Genomic DNA, 25,047 nt, shown 5'->3' on the forward strand with positions numbered 1-25,047 from the left:
CTGCCATGGGGTAGACCAGTTTCAGCAACTCGCGGCTTTAGACCCGCATGCGGCTCTTTAGCAGACCCCTGGACCTCTTTCAGAGATTAGTGGAAATGGGCTGTTTCAATATATTTTCTGTAGGAGAACAAACATGACACAAACCTTCCTAATTATTAGAAATCCCACTGATAATATCAAACATGCTTCACTGATGAGAATATTTGGCAGAAACCGTTTTGTCCTACTAACTTCAGCGACCCCTTGAACTCATCGTAGATTGTTTACTTGTACAACTTCCTCCGAGACTGCCACAGAAAGACGTGTTTTACGCCACTCCATCTTTGTCTCATTTTGTCCACCAAACATTGTATGCTGTGCGTGAATGCACAAGGGTGAGCTTTGTTGATTTGTTGAAGTGCTTATCAGGCATATTTTGTCAATCCATGACTGCAAGCTAATCGATGCTAACGTTTGTAGGTATATTTGAGCTCATTTAATTTCCTTTACTTATGTCCCCTATTTAGTTTATGTTTGCATGTCTCATGACACATTATCTGTATGTAATATTGGCTGCATTTCTGATAGTTGTTTGTGTGTCATGTTGTTCCAGACCACAGCAAACATTACCCAGCTTGCAAAGATTATAATAATTCCATTATAAGAAGACAGGCTGCCATTTCCTTTAACTTGGAAACACACATCTATACCTTGGGCCATTCAAAGCCAGTAATTTCCAGAATTTATCTTATCCTGTGAGAAACCTTCATTTTACTAATGATTTCCAATGTTGCAAAAATGTGTAGAATACAAATTAAAACACAACATTTCTGTCAATGAAGATTTGCGTCAGCATTTAATAGTAGGCTAATATAGCTAATACAGACACTTACATCATGTTTTGCCTTCATCATAACACTTATATAAGACTTTTTAAATGTACTTTTGGTCCAATATGGCTCTTTCAACATTTTGGGTTGCCGACCCCCTGGGGTAGACTGACGAAAATGCGGCTGCAGCTTTGTGCATGCGGCCTATCCGACAACCACCACCAAACATTTATTTACATTCATACACCAGTGTGAGCGGCACTAGGAGCAACGTGGGTGGAGTGTCTTGCCTAAGGACACAATGGAAATGACTGGCATGGCGGAAGATAGATGTGTAGCAGAAACCCTCGAGTTTCTGAATGACCGCTCTACCATCTGAGCCACTCCGCCCCTTACGTAAGACAAGTGCAGAGTTACAGTGTATATGGGAAAAGTGGCTTCCTTTTCTTCCTGGCACACACTCTAACACAACTCAACAATGTTAACGCTACACACACAAAAATACATGTTCCCATTGGGGTTTACTAAAAACACATGGTCTAAATTTCAGCTTTTAAAGATAGCGTTTGTCCAATCACAGGGCCCTCCCCTTTAAAATTGTACCTATAGTAGTAACACAAACTATAGAATAGAGCTTTTAAAAGCTGGTATTGAATGGTATTATATGGTCATGGTCTGATGACCACCTGGTGCAGATTGGTCCTGTGATAGTGTTTACTCACATGCCTCCTCTGTACTCAGCCATGCAATCATTGGTCCATATAGTTGCATATATGTGTATGTTGTGTGTGTTTGTTTGTGTTTGGTATCTGCGTCCATGCGTACAGTTTTGGTCAAAAGTTTACATACACTTGTAAAGGACATCATGTCATGGCTGTCTTAAGTTTCCAGTAAGTTCTACAACGTTTATGTTTTTGTGATAGTGATTGGAGCACATACTGTCAGAGTTGCCACTGACAGTTTGTTTGTGTCTTGTTCCTCCTCAGTGTATTTAGTATTTCCTGTCCTTAGTTCCTGTCTAGTGGTCTTATTTTGTCAGCTTCCTGTCTTGTTCCCTGAGTTCTGTGTTCCCCTTCAGCTGGGGCTGATTGGCATCTGGCCACACCTGTTGCCAATCAGCCGGCTCCGATGTGTCAGTGGCTGGATCATCGTATTGTCATTTGTATTGTCGTTGCCTCATGTCACTCTTGTGTCTTGGCTACCTGTCGTGTCTGGCGGCATAGCTCGGTTGGTAGAGTGGCAGTGCCAGCAACTTGAGGGTTGCAGGTTCGATTCCCGCTTCCACCATCCTAGTCATTGCCGTTGTGTCCTTGGGCAAGACATTTTACCCACCTGGTCCCAGTGCCACCCACACTGGTTTAAATGTAACTTAGATATTGGGTTTCACTATGTAAAGCGCTTTGAATCACTAGAGAAAAGCGCTATATAAATATATTTCACATTTCACATTACAGCTATTACCTGTCATGCTACATCTTGTCCTGGTCGTCGTAGCGGTAAGCTGTTTTTGTTAGCCATAGCTATTTTCAGTTTTTCTGTTTGTTATCCTCTAACTTCCATGCTAAAGTTCCTTTTCGTTTCTTGTTAGCTTCTATGCTAAAGGACTTTTGTTTTGTATCCGCCCACATGCGCGCTTTTTGTTTGAACCCTTTGTTTGGTTTTGTCCTAGTATTTATATTAAAATCATGTTTGCTCTCTCCATGCCTGCCTCCTTCTCTGCATCATAGGGTTCGTCATCAACTAACTGTGACACATACTTGTTGGTCACAAAAAACATTCATGAAGTTTGGTTCTTTTATGAATTTATTATGGGTCTACTGAAAATGTGAGCAAATCTGCTGGGTCAAAAGTATACATACAGGAATGTTAATATTTGCCTACATGTCCCTTGACAAGTTTTACTGCAATAAGACCACAGAACTTTCCTCCAGAAGGTCTTATCTTTGTCCATGTGATGTCAGATGAAACAAAAATTGAGCCACAATATCCAGCAATATGTTTAGAGGAGAAAAGGTGAAGCCTTTAATCCCAGGAACACCATCCGTCAAGCACCCCTACCGTCAAACATGGTAGGGGTGGTATTGTGCTCTGGGCTTGTTTTGGTGCCAATGGAACTGGTGCTTTACAGAGAATAAATGGGACAAAATGGGAGAAGGGAGGGTTACCTCCAAATTCCTCAGGACAACCTAAAATCATCAGCCCAAAGGTTGGATCTTGGGCGCAGTTGGGTGACAATGACCCCAAACACACATCAAAAGTGCTAAAAGAATGGCCTTCACAAAGTCCTCACAATGCTGAAGAAACAAGTCCATATCAAAAAACTCAACAAATATAGCTGAACTGCACCAATTTTGTCAAGAGGAGTGGTCAAAATTTAAACCAGAAGCTTGTGGATATTGCAATGAAACTTGCCAAGGGACATGTAACCAAATATTAACATTGCTCAATGTATACTTTTGACCCAGCAGATTTGGTCATATTTTCAGTAAACCCATAATAAATTCATAAAATAATCAAACTTCATGAACATTCCAATGCTCCAATCACTCTATCAGAAAAAAAATGAAAAGTTGTAGAAATGATTGGAAACTCAAGACAGCCAGACATGATGTTCTGTCCAAGTGTACTGTATATAAACTATTGACCACGACTGTACACACGGACACAGATATCCAACACAAACACACACAACATACACACATATGCAACTATACGGACCAATGATTGCATGGCTGAGTACAGAGGAGGCATGTGAGTAAACACTATCACAGGAGCCATCTGCAGGAGCCATCTTTACAAGTGTATGTAAATTTTTGACCATGACTGGGGGATATGGGTCACTGGGGTATTGCAATTTGCGTTGCACTACTTTTATGTATGAAAAATGCCTTATAAATAAAAGTTGATTGATTGATTGATTGATTGATTGATTTAACACAGCCCTCCCTCCTTTCTTCCAGTTCTGCACCGTGGAAGGCTTCATCACGGCGCTGGTGGACGAGTTCCCTCATATTCTCAGAAAGCGGCGAGAGATCTTCATTGCGATCGTCTGCCTTGTGTCGTACATCATCGGGCTGTCCAACATCACCCAGGTAGTCATGTCCATCAACGCACTCCATGCATCCGTGGCGAGGGGTGAATCCATAATACCTTTAACCGCTATTTTACTTTTAAAACGTCTAATCCTAACGAAAGCGTGTTCACTTCCACCCTCCATGCTAATTTTGCACAGATTTGGTCAACTCTACTATTTTATTAGTATTATTATTATTAACTTTTTGGCTTTTTGGTTTTATATATATATATATATATATATATATATATACATATATATATATATATATATATATATATATATATATATATATATATATATATATATCAATGTTTACTTATATAGTTCTAAATCATTACCATTCTTGGTGTTTTGTTCCTTACCATTATTGCTATGTTGTCAATTACCATTGTTGGTATTTAGTCCCTTACCATTATTGCTATGTTGGCTATTACCGTTCTTGGTGTTTTTTCCTTTACCATTATTGCTTTGTTGTCTATTACTATTGTTGGTAGTTTTTCCCTTACCATTATTGATATGTTGTTGTCTATTACCATTGTTGGTATTTTGTCCCTTACCATTATTGCTATGTTTTCTATTACCATTGTTGATATTTTGTCCCTTACCATTTTTGCTATGTTGTCAATTACCATTGTTGGTATTTAGTCCCTTACCATTATTGCTATGTTGGCTATTACCATTCTTGGTGTTTTTTCCTTTACCATTATTGCTTTGTTGTCTATTACTATTGTTGGTAGTTTGTCCCTTACCATTATTGATATGTTGTTGTCTATTACCATTGTTGGTATTTTGTCCCTTACCATTATTGCTGTTTTCTATTACCATTGTTGATATTTTGTCCCTTACCATTATAGCTATGTTGGCTATTACCGTTCTTGGTGTTTTTTCCTTTACCATTATTGCTTTGTTGTCTATTACTATTGTTGGTAGTTTGTCCCTTACCATTATTGATATGTTCTTGTCTATTACCATTGTTGGTATTTTGTCCCTTACCATTATTGCTATGTTTTATATTACTATTGTGGGTATTTTGTCCCTTACCATTATTGCTATGTTTTCTATTACTATTGTGGGTATTTTGTCCCTTACCATTATTGATATGCTGTTGTCTATTACCATTGTTGGTATTTTGTTCCTTACCATTATTGCTATGTTTTATATTACTATTGTTGGTATTTTGTCTCTTACCAATATTTCTATGTTGGCTATTACCATTGTTGGTATTTTGTCCCTTACCATAATTGCTATGTTGGCTATTACCATTCTTGGTGTTTTGTCCCTTACCATTATTGCTATGTTGTGTATTACCATTGTTGGTATGTTGTCCCTTACCATTATTGATATGTTGTTGTCTATTACCATTGTTGGTATTTCGTCCCTTATCATTATTGCTATGCTTTATATTACCATTGGTGGTATTTTGTCCCTTACCATTATTGATATGTTGTTGTCTATTACCATTGTTGGTATTTTGTCCCTTACCATTATTGCTATGTTTTTTATTACCATTGTTGATATTTTGTCCCTTACCATTTTTGCTATGGTATCAATTACCATTGTTGGTATGTTGTCCCTTACCATTATTGCTATGTTGGCTATTACCGTTCTTGGTGTTTTTTCCTTTACCATTATTGCTTTGTTGTCTATCACTATTGTTGGTAGTTTGTCCCTTACCATTATTGATATGTTCTTGTCTATTACCATTGTTGGTATTTTGTCCCTTACCATTATTGCTATGTTTTCTATTACTATTGTGGGTATTTTGTCCCTTACCATTATTGCTATGTTTTCTATTACTATTGTGGGTATTTTGTCCCTTACCATTATTGCTATGTTTTCTATTACTATTGTGGGTATTTTGTCCCTTACCATTATTGCTATATTTTCTATTACTATTGTGGGTATTTTGTCCCTTACCATTATTGATATGCTGTTGTCTATTACCATTGTTGGTATTTTGTTCCTTACCATTATTGCTATGTTTTATATTACTATTGTTGGTATTTTGTCTCTTACCAATATTTCTATGTTGGCTATTACCATTGTTGGTATGTTGTCCCTTACCATAATTGCTATGTTGGCTATTACCATTCTTGGTGTTTGTCCCTTACCATTATTGCTATGTTGTGTATTACCATTGTTGGTATGTTGTCCCTTACCATTATTGCTATGTTGGCTATTACTATTGTTGGTATTTTGTCCCTTACCATTATTGATATGTTGTTGTCTATTACCATTGTTGGTATTTCGTCCCTTATCATTATTGCTATGCTTTATATTACCATTGGTGGTATTTTGTTCCTTACCATTATTGATATGTTGTTGTCTATTACCATTGTTGGTATTTTGTCCCTTACCAGTATTGCTATGTTTTCTATTACCATTGTTGATATTTTGTCCCTTACCATTTTTGCTATGGTATCAATTACCATTGTTGGTATGTTGTCCCTTACCATTATTGCTATGTTGGCTATTACCGTTCTTGGTGTTTTTTCCTTTACCATTATTGCTTTGTTGTCTATCACTATTGTTGGTAGTTTGTCCCTTACCATTATTTATATGTTCTTGTCTATTACCATTGTTGGTATTTTGTCCCTGACCATTATTGCTATGTTTTCTATTACTATTGTGGGTATTTTGTCCCTTACCATTATTGCTATGTTTTCTATTACTATTGTGGGTATTTTGTCCCTTACCATTATTGCTATGTTTTCTATTACTATTGTTGGTAGTTTTTCCCTTACCATTATTGATATGTTGTTGTCTATTACCATTGTTGGTATTTTGTTCCATAACATTATTGCTATGTTTTATATTACTATTGTTGGTATTTTGTCTTTTACCAATATTTCTATGTTGGCTATTACCATTGTTGGTATGTTGTCCCTTACCATTATTGCTATGTTGGCTATTACTATTGTTGGTATTTTGTCCCTTACCATTATTGATATGTTGTTGTCAATTACCATTGTTGGTATTTTGTCCCTTATCATTATTGCTATGCCCTATATTACCATTGGTGGCATTTTGTCCCTTACCTTTATTACTATTTTGGCTATTACCATTATTGGTATGTTGTCTATTACCATGATTGGTATGTTGTCTATTACCATGATTGGTATATTGTATATTACCATTATTGGTGTGTTGTCCATTTTCATTGTTGGTATGTTCATTCTTCCAACATTGTTGCTACAAATTATTGTTACAGTGTAATAATTATTGTGGTTGTGCCACCATGATACAGCATTTGTATTAGAATCCTTAAACAAAGTGACAATGAAAGTCCATGTATTAATCACGGAATTGAGAACTGGGGGTGGGATTAAATAAATTATTGGTAACACATTAGTATGGGAGCATAGTCACCATTAATTAGTTGCTTATTAACATAGGGTTAGGGTTAGGGTTAGGGTTGGGGTTAGGGTTAGGGTTGTGGTTGAGGTTGGGGTTAGGGAAGACTTAGTTAATGGCGTACTACTTGTATAATAAGGCCATGCAGAATAAGGTATTAATAAGTACTTAATGACAAATTAAGACCCAATATGTTACTAATTTGCATGTTAATAAGCAACTAATTAATGGTGAATAGGGTGTACCTTATAATAAAATGTTTACAAATGTTCTTCTTCCCACACCCTTTCAGGCAAGACTGGACCATGATGCTTACATACTGTACATTACCTTTTGCATTATATTAATTTTGATTATTATGCGTTTTCTATCTTTTACTCTTTTGTTCATGTCATTGCCTAAAAGAAAAAAAAAAATGTGTTGACTTACGATCACATAATAACCCACTTGACGTACATCACAATGGTTTGGTGATGGGAGTGAATTAAATTGTGAAAAAATATAGATTTTCCTACACATGTCCCTCGGTGGGAAATGTTCAGGGACCCCTGGTCTAAGGACACTAAAAGTAGATGTTGTGTATTCTGTCCTCATTCTCTATGTTGTTCCACTCCAGTGGTCCGCTACTGGCCTGCATAGCCAAACACTAATTGCCTCGCGTCTATGTGTATATTTCCCTGCCCCCCCCACCCCACATCAACCTCATCCTAGGGCGGCCTGTACGTCTTTAAGCTCTTCGACTACTACTCAGCCAGCGGGATGTGTCTGCTTTTCCTCGTCTTCTTTGAGTGCGTCTCCATTTCGTGGTTCTATGGTGAGGGGACGATTTGCTTTTTGTATTTAAAAAACATAAAAAAATGAATCTACAGTGTATTGACGCAACTGTAACTTGCAGGTGTGAACAAGTTCTATGACAACATCGAGGAGATGATCGGCCACAGGCCTTGTCTGTGGTGGAAGGCCTGCTGGTGCGTTTTCACGCCGCTCATCGTGGCCGTAAGTACCGTCGCTGCTTGTTCACGACAAAATGTCCAAACAGGGACGATTACTCACTGTCTAGGGCAGGGGGCGGCAACCAAAACTGTTGAAGGAGCCATATTGGACCAAAAATACAAAATAAAAAATTCTGTCTGGAGCGGCAAATAATTAAAAGCCTTATATATAATATATATATATATATATATATATATATATATATATATATATATATATATATATATATATATATATATATATATATATATATATATGTATATACATACATATATATATATGTACGTGTGGGAAAAATCACAAGACTACTTCATCTCTACAGAACTGTTTCATGAGGGGTTCCCTCAATCATCAGGAGATTTTAATGGAAGCATTCACATACAATGGTTTATATAGGGCACAGAGTGGGTGGGTACAGGCAGGCGTAGGGGTGTGGTGATTGGCTCATGTGTTACCTTGGAGGTGTTTCCGTCTGTGGCGGCATGTTGAAATATTTTCACTGCGCTTGTTGAGGGATCACAGGTCTGGATGATATATAATAAACAATTTCTCTTTTAAGCTTAAAAGAGAAACTGTTTATGAAACTGTTATGAAGTGAAGTGAATTATGTTTATATAGCGCTTTTTCCTCAAGTGACTCAAAGCGCTTTACATAGTGAAACCCAATATCTAAGTTACAATTAAACCAGTGTGGGTGGCACTGGGAGCAGGCGGGTAAAGTTTCTTGCCCAAGGACACAACGGCATTGACTCGGCTGGCGGAAGCGGGGATCGAACCTGCAACCCTCAAGTTGCTGGCACGGCCGCTCTACCAACCGAGCTATACCGCCCCAAGTAGTCTTGTGATTTTTCCCACACCTACATATGCCCTCTACCACGGTATCAAGCACTATTCTCTGGATAATCCAATCAAGACATATATATATATATATATATATATATATATATATATATATATATATATATATATGTGTGTGAGGCATGCATACTTTTTTTTTCAGTGCTATTCATTGTTGATTTAGGTTGCACATTAGAGTAACAGGAAAAAATAGGGATTTATTCGCTTTCATAAAAACGTTATCATAATGATATTATGATATGATAAATGGGTCCAAAAAGTATTTAGTAAAGTTGTTATCAAATACTTTTTGGTCCCATTTGCTTTTAACAAAATAAATCAAATATTGTGAGTGTATATTACCTTTCTGCATTTGTATCTGAAGCAGCAATAGCTATCCTCCATGAAAACGTACTTTGTATGATCACATTCATTTTGTCTTAAAGTCCAATTCAGAGAAGTATTTCATCTTGTATACAGTATATAATCCTCCATATTGGCAGACACATTCATTGAATTTAATTTAATTCCAAAAAACTAAACACTATTTTTGCATCTGACAAAAAACACCCACAAACGCTGGCTTACTCCAATAAAAATGCTATCTTTGTTATAAATACAGTTAAAAAAAAAAAAAGAAAAGAAAAAAGGATGGCTTCTTCTGGAGAGACCTGTGTCTGCTAGCTTGAGCGCCCCCATTTCTCTCAGTCAGAGTACTGCTGAGGCATTGAACTGCAAGTTGACAATGTATCGCCCCCTACCTTGAGGCAGAGGTACATGATGCCTAATGGCCTGCCTTTTCCCTGTGGCAACATGCATGCACCACCTCGCAGGCACATGCCCAATACACACTGAGTGTATCCGTGGAGGCACCGCCTGTGTCTGCCTCACTTCTCGTATGCTGCGTTGTTTTGATCAGGAAACATGGAATTTTCTTGATTTTGACCATTAAAATTATCACAATATGCAGCAACCACACCAAAAACACATAGAAAGCATAAACCAAAAGAGAAATATTAAAACTTATTTTATTTTATTACTTTATTTTGGAACATCTCATGGTTAAGCCACCTGGTGGCAGGTGAGGCACTGCCTCACTTGCCTACCCTGACAGCGCATCACTGAATGTATATAATGTCTTATATATAGCCTTATATATAATGAAGACAACACATGATGTAATTGTCGATATTAGTTATATTAGCCTACTATCAAAATGACTTTAAAAGTAGTCATCATTGTCACCGACTTCCCACTGGGTGTGAGTTTTCCTTGCCCTTATGTGGGCCTACCGAGGATGTCGTAGTGGTTTGTGCAGCCCTTTGAGACACTAGTGATTTAGGGCTATATAAGTAAACATTGATTGATTTATTGATTGATAAAAGTGTTACAATGAAGACCACACATGATGCCACTCATGATGTAAGTGTCTATATTAGTTATATTAGCCAACTATCAAAATTACTTTAAAAGTCTTATATTAGTGTTATATTAAAGACGATACATTATGTAAATGTCCATAATAGTTATACTAGCCTACTATCAAAATTACTTTAAACGTCTTATATAAGTGTTGTAATGAAGACAACACATGATGTAAGTGTCTATATTAGTTGTATTAGCCTACTATTAAAATGACTTTAAAAGTCTTATATAAGTGTTATATTAAAGACAACACATGATGTAAGTGTCTATATTAGTTATATTAGCCTACTATCAAAATGACTTAATAAAAACTTATATAAGTGTTATAATGAAGAAGACACATTATGTACGTGTCTATATTAGTTACATTAGCCTACTATCACAATGACTTTAAAAGTCTTATATAAGTGTTATATTAAAGACAACACATGATGTAAGTGTCTATATTAGTTATATTAGCCTACTATCAAAATGACTTTAACAGTCTTATATAATTGTTATAATGAAGACAAGACATGATGTAAGTGTTTGTATTAGCCTACTATCAAAATGACTTTAAAAGTTTTGTATGAGTGTTATAATGAAGGCAACACATGATGCAAGTGTGGATATTAGATATATTAGCCTACTATCAAAATTATTTCAAAACAGTCTTATATAAGTGTTATAATGAAGACAACACATGATGTGTCCTTATTGGTTATATTAGCCTACTATCAAAATGACTTTAAAAGTCTTATATAAGTGTTATAATGAAGAAAACACATGATGTAAGTGTCTGTATTAGCCTACTATCAAAATAAATGTAAAAGTCTTATATACATGTATAATGAAGACATCACATGATGCAAGTGTCTATATTAGTTACTTTAGCCTACTATCAAAATGACTATGTGTCGCAGGCTGAAGCAAATCTTTGTTGACAGAAATGTTGAAATGTAATATTTATTCTGCAAATGTTCACAATATTGGAAATCATTAGTAAAATGGAGGCTTTTCTGATGGTGAGATAACTCCTGGAAATTACTGGATTAGAATGGACCAAAGTTAAGGCTGTGTGATTTTAATAGATGTATTACAATCTTTGCAAGCTGAGTAAGGTTTGCTGTGGTCTGGAACAACATGACACACAAAAAATTATCGGAAATGCACCCGATATGACATACAGATAATGTGTCATGAGGCATGCAGATATAAATTGAATTAAGAGGACTTAACAGAAATGAAATGAGCTCAAATATACCTATAATGATGCCATATGTATATACAGCTAGCCTGAATAGCATGTTAGCATAGATTAGCTTGCTGTCATGGATTGAGTGAATATGCCTGATAAGCATTCCAGCAAATCAATAACATCAACAAAGCTCACCTTTGTATATTCGAGCACAGCATAAAAGATTTGGTGGACAAAATGAGACAAAAAAGGACTGGTACAAAACCTGTCTTAGAACGTCAGCATCTGTAATATAAACAGTGGGATTTATAACAATTAGAAAAGCTTGTGTCATGTTTGTCCTCTTACAGAAACCATAATAAAACAAAAAATATATACATTTTTCTCCTCCATCTTCACCTCTCACTTCCAGGGGGTGTTCCTGTTCAGCGCCGTGCAGATGGTCCCCCTCACCATGGGCGACTACGTGTTCCCAGCCTGGGGCCAAGGCGTCGGGTGGTTGATGGCCCTCTCCTCCATGATCCTCATCCCCGGCTACATGGGATACATGTTTCTCACTCTCAAAGGCACTTACAAAGAGGTGAGATCAGCCCGCCGTTCGTTCCTTCTTTTGCACCAGAAACGCTTGGCTTATCTCATAATTGCTAGGGGCGAGCCATGAAATTGAGGCGGAATTGAGGAAATAGTGTAAGGACTTTCCTCTGAAAAGCACGAGCACGGGGTGGAGAGGTCGCTATTAAAACCAACGCATACAAAATATGTATGTGTGTGTAATATAAGACAACGTGGGTAACCAACAGTAAAATTTCATTAAATTCTACGCACTGTTGCTCCTGATTAACACAAAAGTCCATCAACAATTTAACTTAATGCGCCACACATTTTCGATGGAAGACAGGTGAAGTACCCGCACTCTCTTTTTACGAAGCCACGCTGTTGTAACACGTGCTAAATGTGGCTTGGCATTGTCTTGCTGAAATAAGCAGGGGCGTCCATGAAAAAGACGGCGCTTAGATGGCAACATTCTGTAGGTTTCTCCAAAACCTGTATGTACCTTTCGGCATTAATGGTGCCTTCACAGATGTGTAAGTTACCCATGGCTTGGGCACTAATGCACCCCCATACCATCACAGATGCTGGCTTTTGAACTTTGCGTCGATAACAGTCTGGATGGTTCGCTTCCACCATTGGTCCGGATGACACAGTGTCGAATATTTCCAAAAACAATTTGAAATGTGGACCACAGAACACTTTTCCACTTTGCATCAGTCCATCTTAGATGATCTCGGGCCCAGAGAAGCCGGCGGCGTTTCTGGATGTTGTTGATAAATGGCTTTCGCTTTGCATAGTAGAGCTTTAACTTGCACTTATAGATGTAGCAAAGAACTGTATTTGGTGACAGTGGTTTTCTGAAGTGTTCCTGACCCCATGTGGTGATATCCTTTAGAGATTGATGTCGGTTTTTGTTACAGTGCCGTCTGAGGGATCGAAGGTCACGGTCATTCAATGTTAATTTCCGGCCATGCCGCTATGTGGAGTGATTTCTCCAGATTCTCTCAACCTTTTGATGATATTATGGACGGTAGATGTTGAAATCCCTAAATTTCTTGCAATTGCACTTTGAGAAACGTTGTTCTTAAACTGTTTGACTATTTGCTCACGCAGTTGTGGACAAAAGGGATGTACCTCGTGCCATCCTTTCTTGTGAAAGACTGAGCATTTTTTGGGAAGCTGTTTTTATACCCAACCACGGCACCCACCTGTTCCCAGCTAGCCTGCACACCTGTGCAATGTTCCAAATAACTGTTTGATGAGAATTCCTCAACTTTATCTGTATTTATTGGCACCTATCCCAACTTCTTTGTCACGTGTTGCTGGCCTCAAATTCGAAAGTTAATGATTATTTGCAAAAAAAAATACGTTAATCAGTTTGAACATCAAATATGTTCAAACTGAATATGGGTTGAAAATGATTTGCAAATCATTGTATTCCGTTTATATTTACATCCAACACAATTTCCCAACTCATATGGAAACAGGGTTTGTACATACAGCTAGCCTAAATAACGTTATGTTAGCATCAATTAGCTTGCAGTCACGCTCTGACCAAATATTCCTGATTAGCACTCCAACAAGTCGATAACATCAACAAAACTTACCTTTATGGATTCAGGCACAGCATAAAACTTTTGGCGGACAAAACGAGACAAAGAACATGTGGCATAAAACACGTCTCTCTGTGGCAGCGTCGGAGAAAGTTGTACATGGAAACAAACTGTTAGTCACAGTCCACACAACGGTGAGTTCAAGGGCCGCTGAAATTAGTAGGACAAAACAGCATTTGCCAAGTACCCTCATCAGTGAACCATAGACACAAACATGTTTAACCAGCTGGGATAAGGTCCAGCACTCCCCGCTACCCTGTAAGGGAGAAGCGGTGGGAAATGGATGGATGGATAATAAACGGATGTATTTCTAACAATTAAGTAGGTTTGTATCATATTGGTCATCCTACAGAAACCATATTATTGTACTACAGCAGAGACTACAATGGCAGACTCGCGCAATGCCCTTGATGGCAAGCCTTTACCATATATGGAGATATCCGCTGATGTCACAATTGTGCAACAAAAACATCACTCATGGGGGCAAATTCCAAATGGCTCGTTTGGAGGAAATATGGAGATCCCAAATACGAAAAAAGTTGGTTTATTTTAATATTTCCTCTTTAAGTACACTATATTGCCAAAAGTATTTGGCCACCTGCCTTTACTTGCATATGAACTTGAAGTGCCATCTCATTCTTAACCCATAGGGTTCAATATGATGTCGGTCCACCTTTTGCGGCTATTACAGCTTCAACTCTTCTGGGAAGGCTGTCCACAAGGTTGCGGAGTGTGTTTATAGGAATTTTCCACCAATCTTCCAAAAGCGCATTGGTGAGGTCACACACTGATGTTGTGTTGTGTACTAGGCAAAGGGAAGGAGGCAACACCAGGGCAAAACTGCAGTTCAGAAGGTTTATTAAAACCCTTGATGAATGTGTGGAGTGTGTATGCTACCACTAGTGAGTGAATGCGGACGATGTGTGGAATTAACAATGTGGAATTTACCAGAGGGTGTTGCTGGTGCATGTTGGATGTATCTCCAAGGGGAAAGGTGAAGAGGCAGTCAGCAGGGAGGCAAGCAGTCAGGGGCTGGAGAGAGGCAACGATGTCCGGTTCCAAGCAGTGGTCGAGGACCGGGGAAGGCAAGCAAAGATGCGGGAGAAGGTCGTGAAGCAAGAAACGATCTCGGAAGAGACTGTGGAAAACACAAAAGACATCGAGTCGGGATCGAGGTAGACCACAAGAAGATTGGATTAATGCCGCTCCCTCTCGTCAGGTTCCAGGTGCGCTGATGCATGATTGTCTGCAGCCTTGTCGCTTCGTGGGCGTGCTGCGCCCAGCGTGAGCAGCCAGAGAAGGAATCTGGACACTCAGTTGCAGGAGCAACACGGGTTCGAGTCCGAGCAGTGACATGTTGGTTGAGAAGGCCTGGCTCTCAGTCTCCGTTCTAATTCATCCCAAAGTTGTTCGATTGGGTTCACAGATGACTTTGAAGTGCCATTATATTCCTAACCCATAGGATTCAATATGATGTCGGTCCACCTTTTGTAGCTATTACTGCTTCAACTTTTCTGGGAAGGCTGAATTTTTTACTGTTCTTCCAAAAGCGCATTGGTGAGGTCACACACTGATGTTGGTGGAGAAGGCCTGGCTCTCAGTCTCCGTTCTAATTTATCCCAAAGGTGTTCTGTCGGGATCAGGTCAGGACTCTGTGCAGGCCAGTCAAGTTCATCCACACCAGACTCTGTCATCCATGTCTTTATGGACCTTGCTTTGTGCACTGGTGTGCAGTCGTGATGAAAGAGGAAGGGCCCACTCCAAACTGTTCCCCCAAGTTTTGGAGCATGGAACTATGAAGTGAATTTTATTTATGTAGCGCTTTTTCTCTAGTGACTCAAAGCGCTTTATATAGTGAAACCCAATATCTAATTTTTACATTTAAACCAGTGTGGATGGCACTGGGAGCGGGTGGGTAAAGTGTCTTGCCCAAGGACACAACAGCAGTGACTAGAATGGCGGAAGCCGGGATCGAACCTGCAACCCTCAAGTTGCTGGCACGGCCGCCCCAAAATGTTTTGGTGTCCTGGAACATTCAAAGTTCCTTTCACTGGAACTAACAACTCCTGAAAATCAACCCCACACCATAATTCCTCCTCCACCAAATACAAACCCCGTTTCCATATGAGTTGGGAAATTGTGTTAGATGTAAATATAAATGGAATACAATGTATTGCAAGTCATGTAAAACCCATATTCAGTTGAATATGCTACAAAAACAACATACTTGATGTTCAAACTGGTAAACATTTTTTTTTGCAAATAACCATTAACTTTCAAATTTAATGCCAGCAACACGTGACAAAGAAGTTGGGAAAGGTGGCGATAAATACTGATAAAGTTGAGAAATTCTCATCAAAGACTTATTTTGAACATCCCACAGGTGTGCAGGCTAATTGGGAACAGGTGGGTGCCATGATTGGGTATAAAAGCAGCTTCCATGAAATGCTAAGTAATTCCTAAACAAGGATGGGGCGAGGGTCACCAATTTGTAAGCAAATTGTCAAACAGTTTAGAACAACATTTCTCAACGAGCTATTGAAAGGAAGTTAGGTATTTTACCATCTTCGGTCCGTAAAATCATCAAAAGGTTCAGAGAATCTGGAGAAATCACTGCACGTAAGAGATGACATTACGGACCGTTGATCCCTCAGGCGGTACTGCATCCAAAACAGACATCCGTGTGTAAAGGATATCACCACATGGGCTCAGGAACACTTTAAAAAACGCTGTCAGTAACTACTGTTGGTCGCTACATCTGTAAGTGCAAGTTAAAACTCTGCTATTCAAAGAAAAACCCATTTATCAACAATATCCTTAAACGCCGCCGGCTTGGCTGGGCCCGAGCTCATCTAAGATGGACTGATGCAAAGTGGAAAAGTGTTCTGTAGTCTGACGAGTCCACATTTCAAATTATATTTGGAAACTGGGGACGTTGTGTCCTCCTGAATAATGAGGAAAATAACCATCCGGATTGTTTTAAGCGCGAAGTTAAAAAGCCAGCATCTGTGATGGTATGGGGGTGCATTAGTGCCCAAGGCATGGGTAACTTACACATCTGTGAACGCCCCATTAATGCTGAATGGTCCACACAGGTTTTGGAGCAACATATGTTGTCATCCAAGCAACATTATCATGGACGCCCCTGCTTATTTCAGCAAGACAATGCCAAGCCACGTGTTAGAACAGTATGGTTTCATAGTAAAAGAGTGCGGGTACTTTCCTGGCCCGCCTGCAGTCCAGGCCTGTCTCCCATCGAAAATGTGTGGCGTAAAGTAGGACAGCGGAAACCCCGGACTGTTGAACGACTGAAGCTCTACATAAAACAAGAATGGGAAAGAATTCCACTTTCAACAATTAGTTTCATCAGTTCCCAAACGTTCATTGAGCGTTGTTAAAAGGAAAGGTGATGTAACACAGTGGTGAACATGCCCTTTCCCAACTTCTCTGGCACGTGTTAAAGCCATGAAATTCTAAGTTAATTATTATTTGCAAAAAAATATATATAAAAAAATGTATGAGTTTGAAAAAAAATATCTTGTGTTTGTAGTGCATTCAACTGAATATGGGTTGAAAAGGATTTGCAAATCATTGTATTCCGTTTATATTTACATCTAACACAATTTCTCAACTCATATGGAAACGGGGCTTGTATTACACTCGGCACAATGCAGTCCGAAATGTCCCATTCTCCTGGACCCCTGATTGTGATCATTTGGATGGGTTGGCCAAATACTTTTGGCAATACAGTGTATATTTCCTCCAAAAGGTCCAAATCTTTTAAAATGTACTTTCCTCTTGAATTCCACCACAATTCAGAGCTCATTCCATTTAAGAGTTTTATATATACAGTATATGCAAATTAGTCCAAGAGCTTCAAGTGCAGTACAATACAAACTAAAACTGACCTATATTATTTTTTCCTCCTCTGCACATATTTTCAGAATTAACATAATGGCTATAAAGTGTTGCATTACACTGTTCACACAAGTGCTTCGCTTTTGCCTGACATGATTTATTTTATCAGCAGATAAAATAACATGCTTTTGTGCTGGAATAAGCGCACATGGATATAGTGGGGCAAAAAAGTATTTAGTCAGCCACCGATTGTGCAAGTTCTCCCACTTAAAATGATGACAGAGGTCTGTAATTTTCACCATAGGTAGTCTTCAACTGTGAGAGACAGAATGTGGGAAAAAAATCCATGAATTCACATTGTAGGAATTTTAAAGAATTGTTTTGTAAATGATAGTGGAAAATAAGTATTTGGTCAACCATTCAAAGCTCTCACTGATGGAAGGAGGTTTTGGCTCAAAATCTCACGATACATGGCCCCATTCATTCTTTCCTTAACACGGATCAATCGTCCTGTCCCCTTAGCAGAAAAACAGCCCCAAAGCATGATGTTTCCACCCCCATGCTTCACAGTAGGTCTGGTGTTCTTGGGATGCAACTCAATATTATTCTTCCTCCAAACAAGACGAGTTGAGTTTATACCAAAATGGATACATGGATGATACAGCAGAGGATTGGGAGAATGTCATGTGGTCAGATGAAACCAAAATAGAACTTTTTTGGTAGAAACTCAACTCGTCATGTTTGGAGGAAGAAGAATACTGAGTTGCATCCCAAGAACACCATACCTACTGTGAAGCATGGGGGTGGAAACATCATGCTTATGAGGCTGTTTTTCTGCTAAGGGGACAGGACGATTGATCCGTGTTAAGGAAAGAATGAATGGGGGCCATGTATGGTGAGATTTTGAGCCAAAACCTCAGCTTTGAATGGTTGACCAAATACTTATTTTCCACCATAATTTACAAATGAAGACCTCTGCCATCATTTTAAGTGGGCGAACTTGCACAATCGGTGGCTGACTAAATACTTTTTTGCCCCACTGTATGTTGGAAATGTGAATGGAGGTCAAACATTTGCAGGACGCACAGTGGATGGGAATATTTGCACTTAGTAGATCTTATTCAGCTTCAACATGAGAACCGTTCCGCAAAAGGCACTAAAAAGGGTGAGCAGAGTTCTATGCCATCATCAAGTGGCTGAGCTTGTGACAGGAAATGGGCGCTAATGACCGTGGTTGTCAGCGGCGATGTGCAGGTGTCAGCGGCTGATTGTCTAATTGCAGCAATCGCCGTGCGCACACATATTAGACACACGTGCACGGCGCTGACAGATATGGATGATTACACGGCTGCATGAAGGAGGGGAAAGGATGGATGGATGCATTGATGATTATATGAATTAATACCAAAAAGAAACAATGGATGGATGATTAAGTGCGGTAATCAAGGACGGGTGGCTGGATTTGGCAATATGAAATAAGGTAAGGCTGGATAAGTAGATGAATGAATTAATGAGGGAGGAAATTAAACCATTGTATTTGGATCATATCAAAGAATATTAATCATAATCATATCTGCACTCAAATGGTTGTTGAAAGGGAGTGGGAAGAAAGAGAGCTTTTTTGATCCAACCCATTGTGACTCATAATGATATCAGACATTGGGCTTCTTATATACTTTGTGATATGGAAGAATATATGACCTGCACTTTTTTGCCAAAAGTATTTGGCCACCCATCCAAATGATCGGAATCAGGTGTCCTAATCACTTGGCTCGGCCACAGGTGTATACAATCCAGCACTTAGGCAGGGAGACTGTTTCTACAACATTTGTGAAAGAATGGGCCGCTCCCAGGAGCTCGGTGGTTTCCAGCGTGGAACTGTGATAGGATGCCACCTGTACATAAAGTTCCATGACGGATGAACTTGACTGGCCTGCACAGAGTCTTGACCTGAACCCGATAGAGCACATTTGGGATGGATTAGAACTGTCATAGGATGCCACCTGTGCAACGAATCCAGTCGTGAAAATTCCTCGCTCCTAAATATTCCAAAGTCAACTGTCGGCTTTATTTGAAGAAAATGGAAGAGTTCGGGAACAACAGCAACTCAGCCACCAAGTGGTAGGCCGTGTCAACTGACAGAGAGGGGTCAGCAGATGCTGAAGCGCATAGTGCAAAGAGGTCGCCGACTTTCTGCCAGTTGCTACAGAGCTCCAAACTTCATGTGACATTCCAATTAGCCCACGTACAGTACGCTGAGAGCTTCATGGGATGGGTTTCCATGGCCGGGCTGCTGCATCTAAGCCATACATCACCAAGTCCAATGCAGTGGTGTAAAGCAGTGGTACCCATCCTTTTTGTATCCGCGGACCGGTCAACGCTTAATAGTTTGTCCCGCGGCCCGGGGGTGGGGGATCTTTTTTTTTCTTTTTCTTTTTTCTTCTTTGTCATGAAAAAGGGAGGTTTTTGTGGTTGGTGCACTAATTGTAAGTGTATATTGTGTTTTTTATGTTGATTTAATAAAAAAAAAATTTTTTTTAATAAAAATAAATAAAAAATTATTCTGCGGCCCGGTACCAATCGCGCCACGGCCCGGTGATTGGGGACCACTGGTGTAAAGCACGTCGATCACTGGACTCTAGAGCAGTGGGGACGCGTTCTTTGGGGTGACGAATCACGCTTTTCCATCCGGCAATCTGATGGACGAGTCTGGGTTCGGAGGTTACCAGGAGAACGGTACATTTCGGACTACATAATACTAAGTGTGAAATTTGGTGGAGGGTGAATTATGGTGTGGGGTTGTTTTTGAAGAGTTGGGCTTGGCAGTGAATGGAACTTAGAATGCTCCAGGATACCAAAACACTGCAGTGATTACGTGCAGTGATTTCTCTGAACCTTTTTCCTTGCCCTTTTGTGGGTTCTTCCGAGGATGTTGTAGTCGTAATGATTCGTGCAGTCCTTTGAGACATTTGTGATTTGGGGGTATATAAATAAACATTGATTGATTGATTGATTGACCAAAACATTTTGGACAATTCCATGCTCCCAACATGACTGTGCACCAGTGCACAAAGCAAGGTCCATAAAGACATGGATGACAGAGTCCGGTGTGGATGAGCTTGACTGGCCTCCACAGAGTCCTGACCTGAACCCGATAGAACACATTTGGGATGAATTAGAACAGAGAATGAGAGCTAGGCCTTCTCGGCCAACATCAGTGTGTGACCTCACCAATGCGCTTTTGGAAGAATGGTGGAAAATTCAGCCTTCCCAGAAGAGTTGAAGCTGTAATAGCTGCAAAGGGTGGACCGACATCATATTGAACCCTATGGGTTAGGAATGGGATGGCACTTTAAGTTTATATGTGAGTCAATGCAGGTGGCCAAATACTTTTGGCAACAGTGTATGTTGCACATTTATGCGCAGCCCATTGTTGTTTGCTTTGTATATATTTTTGCACAGAATTCATTTGAATGTATTAGATTTAATGCACAAATGAGTTTTTGTGGATTATTTTAATTGTTATTTTCTGCAATACCGTTAGAGAATGAGGTGTACTTTTAAAACATTGTTTCCCCGTATATCCGTACAATCACTCAGGTACATTAACACCAGTAAGCACCGTAGGGTATATATATCCATCCATTCATCCATTTGGCACCGCTTGTCCCTTTTGGGGTCGTGGTGGGTGCTGGAGCCTATCCCAGCTGCACTCAGCCCTCGGGTATGAAATCATTTTTAATTCAAAATGTATTTTCTCAAATTCAGTTTTGAAATACTTTATGTTATATATACCTAGTAAGTGGTTTACAGCTAATTGCATTATCAATTAACACATACAAATGGTTATTTTGCATTAGATGTAGATCCATGAACACTGCGACTGAACACTAATGCAGTGGTAATTTTATTTAGTGGTTATTTTGAATAATGCCACGGATTGAAAAAGATGAATGTCTAATTTTATGTAAAAAACAAAATGGGAAACAAGATTAATGGATGATCATTAGGATAAATGAAGGGGGGAACGATAGATGAATTATTATTTGGATAAATAAACAAAACACAAAACCAGTGAAGTTGCCATGTTGTGTAAATGGTAAATAAAAACAGAATACAATGATTTGCAACTTATATTTCAACTTATATTCAATTGAATGGACTGCAAAGACAATACATTTAACTGATAAACTTTTTTTTTTTTGCAAATAATCATTAACTTAGAATGAATGGCAGCAACACATTGCAAAAAAGTTGGCACAGGGGCATTTTTACCACTGTGTTACATGGCCTTTCCTTTTAACAACACTCTGTAAACGTTTGGGAGCTGAGAAAACAATTTTTTGAAGCTTTTCAGGTGGAATTATTTTCCATTCTTGTTTGATGTACAGCTTAAGTTGTTCAAAAGTCCAGGGTCTCTGTTGTTGTATTTTAGGCTTCATAATGCACCACACATTTTCAGTAGGACTACAGGCAGGCCAGTGTAGTACCCGCATTCTTTTACTAAGAAGCCACGCTGTTGCAAAACAGTGGCTTTGAACTGTTTTGCTGAAATAATCAGGGGCGTCCATGAAAAAGATGTTGCTTGGATGGCAACATATGTTGCTCCAAAACCTTTATGTACCTTTCATCATTAATGGTGCCTTCACAGATGTGTAAATTACCCATGCTTTGGGTACTGATAAACCCCCATACCATCAGAAATGCTGGCTTTTGAACTTTTGAATGCCTATAATAGTCCAAGTGGTTCTTTTCCTCTTTGGTACGGAGGGCATGACGTCCACAGTTTCCAAATACAATTTGAAATGTGGACTCGTTAGACCACAGAACCCTTTTCCACTTTGAATCAGTCCAATTTAGATGAGCTCGGACCCAGCGAAGCCGGCTGCGTTTCTGGGTGTTTTTGACAAATGGTTTTCGCTTTGCATAGTAGAGTTTTAACTTGCACTTACAGATGTAGCCACAAACTGTAATTACTGACAGTGGTTGTCTGAAGTGTTCCTAAGCACATATGGTGATATCCTTCACACACTGATGTCGCTTTTTGATGCCGTACCGCCTGAGCGATCAAAGATCCGTAATATCATCGCTTACGTGCAGTGATTTCTCCAGATTCTCTGAACCTTTTGATGATATTACGGACCGTTGTTGTTGAAATCCCTAAATTCCTTGTGATAGGTCATTAAGAAATGTTGTTCTTAGACTGTTGGACAATTTGCTCACGCATTTGTTCACAAAGTGGTGACTCTTCCCCATTCTTGTTTGTGAATGACTGAGCATTTCATGGAAGCTGCTTTTATACCCAATCATTGCACCCTCCTGTTCCCAATTAGCCTGTTCACCTGTGGGATGTTCCAAATAAGTGTTTGATGAGCATTCCTCAACATTCTCCGACTTTTTTGCCACTTGTGCCAGCTTTTTTGAAACATGGTGAAGGCATCAAATTCCGAATGAGCTAATGTTTGCAAAAAATCACAATGTTTTCCAGTTCGAACGTTAAGTGTCTTGTCTTTGCAGTCTATTCAATTGAATATAGGTTGAAAATGATTTGAAAATCATTGTATTCTGTTTTTATTTCCCATTTACACAACACGCCAACTTCACGGGGTTTTGGGGTTTGTAGATTAAAAGATCAACTGCCATGCAAGTGGAGCATTGAGTGATACCGTGTCATGAAAGTAAAACAAAATAAAACTCCCCAACATTTGAGTGATGGATTGATAAACTGCCATACTGTGACGATCTGTCACTTCACTTCTGGTGGCGGTTCCTTGTTTGGTGTGTGTTTCCTGTTGGCGCTCTTATTTTTGTTCCCCTTCCTGGTTTTCTCCTTGAGCGCTCGTTTCCCCTCACCTGCTGCTGATTGGCAGCCTGGCCACACCTGGTGCTAATCAGCAGAATGCTATTTATGCCTGCCTCACCCTAGGGCTCGAGGAATGATTATTGATTGAGAAACCTTACATGCGCAACTGCTTCCTTCTGTGTTTGACAGTATTAAAATCCTCTTACCTGCTCATTGTTCTCCTTGTTCCTGCAGCTTAGGGTCACAACTACCGCAGCCATGCGGGTTCCCAACAAATACAAATGTACCATTAAGTTATAAGATGCATTAAAACCAGTGAAGTTGGCACGTTGTGTAAATGGTAAACAAAAACAGAATACTATGATTGGAAAATCCATTTCGTCTTAAATTCAATTGAATAGAAAGCAAAGACAAGATGTTTGATTTTTGAACTGAGAAACTGAATTTTTATTTTTTTTGCAAATAATCATGAAGTTTGATTTTAATGACAGCAACACATTGCAAAATACTTGGCTCAGGGGCATTTTTACCACTGTGTTACATGGCCTTTCCTTTTAACAACACTCTTTAAACGTTTGGGAACTGAGGAGACCAATTTTTGAAGCTTTTCAGGTGGGATTCTTTCCCATTCTTGCTTGATGTACATCTTAGGTTGTTCGACAGTCCGGGGTCTACGTTGTGGTATTTTACGGTTCATAATGCGTCACACATTTTTAATGGAAGACAGGGCTGGACTTCAGGCAGGCCAGTTTTAGTGCCTGCACTATTTTACTATGAAGCCACTCTTGGTATTGTCATGCTGAAATAAGCAGGGGCGTCCATTATAACGTTGCTTGGATGGCAACATACAAACCCCGTTTCCATATGAATTGGGAAATTGTGTTAGATGTAAATATAAACGGATTACAATGATTTGCAAATCTTTTTCAACCCATAATTAATTGAATGCACCACAAAGACAAGATATAAGGGGGTTGGGGGTGTGGGGGGTTGCCCACATATGCGGTTCTCTCCAAGGTTTCTCATTGTCATCATTGTCGACGTCACACTGGGGTGAGTTTTTCCTTGCCCTTATGCGGACTCTACCGAGAATGTCGTTGTGGTTTGTGCAGCCCTTTGAGACACTTGTGATTTAGGGCTATATAAATAAACATTGATTGATTGATTGATATTTGATGTTCAAACTCATAAACTTTATTTTATTTTTGCAAATAATAATTAACTTAAAATTTCATGGATGCAACACAGGCCAAAGTAGTTGGGAAAGGGCATGTTCATCACTGTGTTACATCACCTTTTCTTTTAACAACACTCAATAAACGTTTGGGAACTGAGGAAACTAATTGTTGAAGCTTTGAAAGTGGAATTCTTTCCCATTCTTGTTTTATGTAGAGCTTCAGTCTTTCAACAGTCCGGGGTCTCCGCTGTCGTATTTTACACTTCATAATGCGCCACACATTTTCGAAAGGGAGACAGGTCTGGACTGCAGGCGGGCCAGGAAAGTACCCGCACTATTTTTTTTTACGGAGTCCCGCTGTTGTAACACGTGCT

The 25,047-nt window shown here is 39.2% G+C and overlaps 1 protein-coding gene across 2 annotated transcripts in view; it reads left to right on the forward strand.

The window, feature by feature from the left end:
• Positions 1-25,047, forward strand: part of slc6a1b (solute carrier family 6 member 1b) — a 73,392-nt gene that overhangs the window by 44,453 nt on the left and 3,892 nt on the right. For both annotated transcript variants that reach the window (XM_061888082.1, XM_061888089.1), the window contains exons 11-14: positions 3,770-3,901; positions 7,951-8,053; positions 8,135-8,235; positions 12,083-12,250. In XM_061888082.1, coding sequence (XP_061744066.1) covers positions 3,770-3,901; positions 7,951-8,053; positions 8,135-8,235; positions 12,083-12,250 — 504 coding nt within the window. The remainder of the gene's footprint in view (positions 1-3,769; positions 3,902-7,950; positions 8,054-8,134; positions 8,236-12,082; positions 12,251-25,047) is intronic.

Source organism: Nerophis ophidion, linkage group LG02 (assembly GCF_033978795.1).
Source record: "Nerophis ophidion isolate RoL-2023_Sa linkage group LG02, RoL_Noph_v1.0, whole genome shotgun sequence".
NCBI classification, from domain to species: Eukaryota; Metazoa; Chordata; class Actinopteri; order Syngnathiformes; family Syngnathidae; genus Nerophis; species Nerophis ophidion.